Source organism: Harpia harpyja, chromosome 10, assembly GCF_026419915.1.
Source record: "Harpia harpyja isolate bHarHar1 chromosome 10, bHarHar1 primary haplotype, whole genome shotgun sequence".
In the NCBI taxonomy this organism is placed as follows: Eukaryota; Metazoa; Chordata; class Aves; order Accipitriformes; family Accipitridae; genus Harpia; species Harpia harpyja.
Genome location: NC_068949.1, coordinates 8,685,210 through 8,691,209, shown reverse-complemented (window position 1 = coordinate 8,691,209; position 6,000 = coordinate 8,685,210). Strand labels below are relative to the sequence as shown.

At 53.9% G+C, this 6,000-nt stretch overlaps 1 protein-coding gene across 1 annotated transcript in view; it reads left to right on the top strand.

The window, feature by feature from the left end:
• The first annotated feature begins 3,738 nt into the window (after positions 1–3,738).
• Positions 3,739–6,000, top strand: part of PRKG1 (protein kinase cGMP-dependent 1) — a 534,317-nt gene continuing 532,055 nt past the window's right edge. Inside the window, exon 1 of the mRNA XM_052799366.1 lies at positions 3,739–4,465. Within this exon, the coding sequence (XP_052655326.1) occupies positions 4,200–4,465 (266 nt within the window). The 5' untranslated portion in view covers positions 3,739–4,199. The remainder of the gene's footprint in view (positions 4,466–6,000) is intronic.

Sequence of the window (6,000 nt, the reverse complement as noted above, 5' to 3'; positions counted from 1 at the left end):
ACTTGATTTAGGCTAAATCCAGATACCACACCAGACATGTTCCTGGAAGGGTTGATGGATGCTGAGGGTGACTTTGGCTTGATGTAGGGACCGACTGGAGGCTGCGATTTCACAGGCTTGCTCTGTGGGTAACTCTTATTTGGGCTTCCCCAGGAGCTGACCTTGAAGCTGCAGCAGTTGCTGGTTGTAAAATTGGTAACACTCCTTGGTGACTTGCTGTGGCTGTCAGTAAGCTCACGGATTCAACTCAATGTCTGTTCTTAGTAGCATGTACATATTATATATATATATATATATAGCCCTTAATCTAGATCCAAAGTAGATGACTGAGTGTGTTTTCCCTTCTGTGATTCCCAAGCAACCAAAGCCAGATGGGATATTAATAAAGATCACATGCTAGACTACTCACATACTTAAAACCGAGGTTGCATGGATGAGAAGGCAGGTTGGGACCTGCTTCTGCTGTCTCCTGCTCCAAAGATTTTATTTCTTTTAAGTAAAAACTCCATCTATCAAAAGAGAGAGTCACAGGCAGTGTCTGTACTTGGGGGTCCAGTAATGTAGCCGTGAAGACTGGAGAGGCTGTCAGTGTGTGGTGGCTGTCGTGGTTTAACCCCAGCCAGCAGCTAAGCACCATGCAGCCACTCACTCACTTCCCCCCACCCAGTGGGATGGGGGAGAGAATTGGGGTGGGGGGGGAAGGTACAACTCATGGGTTGAGATAAGAACAGTTTAACAGAACAGAAAGGAAGAAACTAATAGTGATAACAACAATAATAAAATTACAATAATAATAATAAAAGGATTGGAATATATAAAACAAGTGATGTACAATGCAATCGCTCACCACCTGCTGACTGATGCCCAGTTAGTTCCCAAGCTTTCCCCCCCGGCCCCTCCCCCCAGTTTATGTACTGGGCATGGCATCACACAGTATGGCATAGCCCTCTGGCCAGTTTGGGTCAGCTGTCCTGGCTGTGTCCCCTCCCAGCTTCTTGTGCCCTTCCAGCCTTCTTGCTGGCTGGGCGTGAGAAGCTGCAAAATCCTTGACAGTATAAACACTACTTAGCAACAACTGAAAACATCAGTGTGTTATCAACATTATTCTCATACTGAATCCAAAACACAGCACTATACTAGCTACTAGAAAGAAAATTAACACTATCTCAGCCAAAACCAGGACAATGGTGATGACAAGATCTTAGCCATTGTTTTAACTCACAGTAAATATATAATTATACTTAATTCACAGTATGTTTGGAGTTTTCTCTTTGTGCTGCTGGCCCCTAGGACTGCAAAATGACTCAATCCCCAAAGTGCTGTTACTGGGGTAGAAACATGGAATTGCACAGTTCCAATAAAAAAAGAGCATTTAGCTGGTTTTTCAAAACCTCTTTGGGGAAAGTTGCATCCTTCTTCTGGTGCACATGTGATCATTGTAGGACAAAAATGCAAGAATTACATTTGGGAACTGCCTTGTGGCTCCTACTTGTTGGAGGTCCCTGCTGTTCTGTTGCCCTCCCTCTGCTTTCCTTGGTCAGGAAAGAAAGAGGGCTGGGGAACAGCAGCAGTGTGGCCAATATGAGTGCTAAACACCTCTCCTTGCTCTCCAAATATACTTGAGCCAAGTATATTTGGGGTTTGGGTTTTTTTACATGGATTCTGGTTTTCTGGCGATGCTTCCAGGTTGGTCTTGGCAATTATTGATGTGTGCCTTGGCAATTATTGAAGTGTGAAGTTATTTCTGAAGTTATTAGATGCTGAAATTCTCCAGGAGTCCCATACCTTGGGGACTGGGGCTTTCAGCAAGACCAGGGACCGTGGGAGGGACCTTCCCTGCCACGTTGGAGGAGCATCGCACACCCTGCATCCTGCTGTCACACGCAGGTCATCTTGACGTTCCTGGGGACTGAGGACTACCTCCACCTCAAATTAAAACCATATTATGACTGTACACTAATCTGGTACAAAGCACTTGTACGTTGCTTGGTTATCATCTCTCTTTAAATTGTGGTTATTTCAGTATTTATCCTGGTTCCTGTTTTCTGCGTGGAGGCCAAAACTTATAGGCAATCCTTGAATATGGATAATGAGGAGTGAGTTTTAAAACATAATCCTGAAAAAGCCTGGTTTGATATTGGTGAAATCTGACTGCTCAATTATGTGTTTTATAAGGAAATTATGTATTTTCCTGGTGCGTTTCTTTCTCTAGTTTCCCGGCAGCAATCACTTTCAAAAAGGCCCTGAGGAGTGCAGGGACGGTGTTCCTGTTTTCCTAAATGAAGCATTTGTTTTAAGAAACAAGATTTTAACAGGGGAATATATCATGAAGGTGCTGAGCATCAGTGCGTGGCCGAGCTCCTGCCTGCCCCTCCTCAGCATCACCCCTTCCCTTTGGGAGCAGTGTGTGGAGGGTCTGTCCGTCTGTCTAAATCTTTGCCCCACACTGTACGATGGTTTCCTACACGAGATGGCGCTCTTTGCCTTTCAATAAAGCAAAGTGCAATTATTAATATTTTTTTAATTCTCTCTCTCCCCCCCCCCCCCCGCCGTGCTTGCCCCCCTCAGCCCTGCCTGACCCCTTGGTCCCACGGATGCACCTGGGCTGAGGATGGGAACCAGGAGCAGTTCTAATCCCAGAGGTTTCCAACGACACATGAAAGGCTGGAGGGACAGATAGAAAAGTGTGTGAAAACACCCCACCACCTCCAACTCATTAAAAGAGAGGCTGCTAATTGATTTTTCCACCTTAATTTAAGACTTCTGTGATACAGCCTTGTCCTCGAAGCCCAGCTCAGATGCTTTGCCCTGTCCTTGCCCTGCCCTAGCAGGCCTGTGTGTCCCAAACCCAGGGGACAAGACCCCACGGCTGCCCCAGGTTGGGGTGTGGGCCCTGGGGGGTTCCTGGGCTCCTTTTGAGCTCGAGGCCTGGCTGTGGGCTGGGCCAGGCCCCCCTTTTTTGCCTGCAATAGGGGGTTCCTGCTCTTCCTTCCTGGAAGCGAGGGTGGCTTGGGAGGGAAATGTGATAGGGGAACTGATGGTGCCCTTTGCCAGCTGGCATTAAAAATTCATGTGTGTGATGGGCTCTTCCAAATAAGTCCAGGAAGGGTGAGTTCCTGCCTCCTGGGACCTGCTGGCAAGCACTGGGGCTGCCTGCCCTTCCCAGCCCCCAGCCAGCATCCCCCCTGGGGGACCAGGTACCACCAGGACCCCAGCGTCTGTGTGCCTGGTGCTGGGGCTCCGCTCCCTCAGCGGCACGGGGTGCAGACCATCTATGCATGCTGGGATGAGGGGTACCTCCTGTGTGGGGGAAATTGGGTGTCCCATAGGCTGATGGGGGTGGCTGGTATGTGTTGTGGGGTGACCTAGAGGGCAGGGATGTGGGGCACCTGGAGGAGGGTGGGGAACAGGGAGCCCTGGCGGGAAGGGATGTGGAGCCCTTGATGGGTGGGATGTGGGGTGCCCCAGCAGGGAGGTAGGTAGGATGTCCTGGCAGGGAGAGATGGAGGGTGGCACGTAGGGTGCCCTGGCAAGGACAGAGGTCGGGTGCTCCAGGGAGGGGGGGTACCTGAGAGGGATTGGGGTGCTGAGGAGGGGAGCAATGAGGGGTAAGGCAGCAGCGTGGGATGTGGGGTGACCCGGAGGGGGGAGGAATAGATGCTGAGCTCCCGGGAGGGAGGGCGGGGCCGGGGGCGGCTCCACGTGGCTCATTAGCAGAAGGCAATTTAATATTTATGAATTGCTCTTGTTTGAATCCCAAGTCTTCGGCTCCAGTTACAAGGAGCTGCGTCACCCTCCGATCACATGGTAATTGTTGCTATTTCCAGGATCCCAGCCTCGCAGAGTAGCACAAAAGCTCTTTCCCCTTTTCTTGTCTTTTTTTTTCCCTTTTTTTCTTCTTTTCCCTCCCCTTTTCCCTTCTTTCTTTCTCTTTTTAAGGGTGGGTTGTTCCCCCCCCCCGCCCTCCCTCCTGGTTTCCCGCTCACCGGCTGCCGGCGGAGCGCCGGGCAGCGTTTGGGGATGCCGGGGCCGCTGCCCTGACCCGGGGCGGGCAGGAGCCGCCGCCGCCGCCCCCCCACCCCAAACCCGCCCCACTCCCGGGGAGCGGATCCGGCCGCTGCTCTCGATGAGATCTGCCCGCCCCGACCCGGGACCGGCTCGGCGCTAGCACCCACGGAGGGGGGGGTGTGCCCCCCAAAATGACCGAGCTGGAAGGAGACTTCACTAAGCTGCTGCTGCTGAAGGAGGAGCGGATCAAGGAGCTGGAGCGGCGCTTGGGGGAGAAGGACGAGGAGATCCAGGAACTGCGCCGGCGGCTGCACAAATGCCAGTCCGTGCTGCCGGCCCCCAGCCCGCACATCGGGCCCCGCACCACCCGCGCTCAGGGCATCTCGGCCGAGCCGCAGACCTACCGCTCCTTCCACGACCTCCGCCAGGCTTTCCGCAAGTTCACCAAGGCCGAAAGGTAGGGACGGGCAACCCCCCCAGAACCCCTTCCCGAGTCGGGTGGCCGGGAGGGAGGCGGTGGGACTCCGCATCCCCCCACAACACCCCCCCCCCCCCCCCGACCCGCTTCGGGTCCCCGGAGAAGTGGCATTGATCGTGCCCGGGGGGGGCTGGAGGAAGCGCCGGGTGCATTAGGGGCTCTCAGCCGCCGGGAAGGAGCCCTGCGGGGGATCGGATAACCCATTACCGGCGCCCCCCCCCCCTTCCCTTCCCTTCCCTTCCCTTCCCCGCTCCGGCTCCCCGGGGGAAGGAGGCGGAGGGGGGGCGGCGGCGGCGCCTCCCCCGGTCCTTGGGAAAAAGTTTGCAGCAGAGCCGGGGAAGTTGTTTGGCCACTGCCTGAGAGCCAGCCCGGGCGGGCAGCCCCCCCCCCCCGTCCCTTCCCCGGGGCAGGTGCTGCCCCCCCCGTTCCTGACCCCATCCTCCTAACGCGCTCGCCCAAAATTAAAGCCCACACTCCTCCACCCGTGGGCTTTGCACCGGTGCTTTGCCTCTGGTTAGCCCCCTGTGCCGGTGTCAGGCACCCACGGAGAGGGTTGGTATTTTGGGGGGGGGGTCTGCATCACTCAATCTGGGGGCTCAGGCAGTTCCAAGTGCACGACTCTCTTGCCTTAATACACCGTGTGAAAACGGGGGAGCGCGGTGCTGCTCCAGTCCCCGGGGGGATCCCAAGTGTGACGGGGAAGTTGCTGTGGGAGCCGGTGAGTTCGGTGGGACTGCAGCACGCGGGACCCAACGTCACCCTCCTTTCGGCAGACACCGTCGCCAGCCCTCGCCAAGTAAGAGACGGTCTGATTTCTTCCATGCATAGCAATTTATTTCAGCAAAATCATTCCTGACAATATTTCTCATAGTCAGGTGTATTTGGGTGTGGATCCACACAGTTCTCCTCAATCTTCTCACAAAATGTACCTTGCTGTCACCCAGACCGAACTCCTGCCCTTTCCTCCACAGTTGTCCCCTGCCCTTTATTAACGAGACTATTACTTGTTTAAAGATAAACCAGGAACACTTGGCTTTGGGCTTTTTAAAAAACTATTATTATTTTTCCTGACTCTACGGGGGGATTTAATAAAACAAATCGCTATGCCCAGGGAGGTGCATGACTGCCGGCCACGCAAGCAGAGCATGTCAGTCCATCCTTCGCCAGGTTAGTGCATCCCTTTGCACACCCTGCCCAAAGCTGAGACTGCATACTGCAGCCAGAGAAGAAACCCAGGTCCAACTTTTTCCTTTGCCATTGCTTTTTTTGAAGGCTGTGATCGTCCCAAGCCTCGACTACCGCAGGGAAAGGTGACAGCAGCCTGGCACCTGTGGTAATGGCAGGGACGCTGGTGCCCACCCCTGTGTAATAGCTCATTTAGAAATTATTCAACCTGCTTACAGCTCTAGCAAGGTTTAATCCTCACCTGAGACTTTCCCCTGCTGTTCCCAGCTTGGTCTGGCAGGCCGGCACCAGAAAACGCTGCGTCTGGGTGATGTTGTGAAGGTCATTTG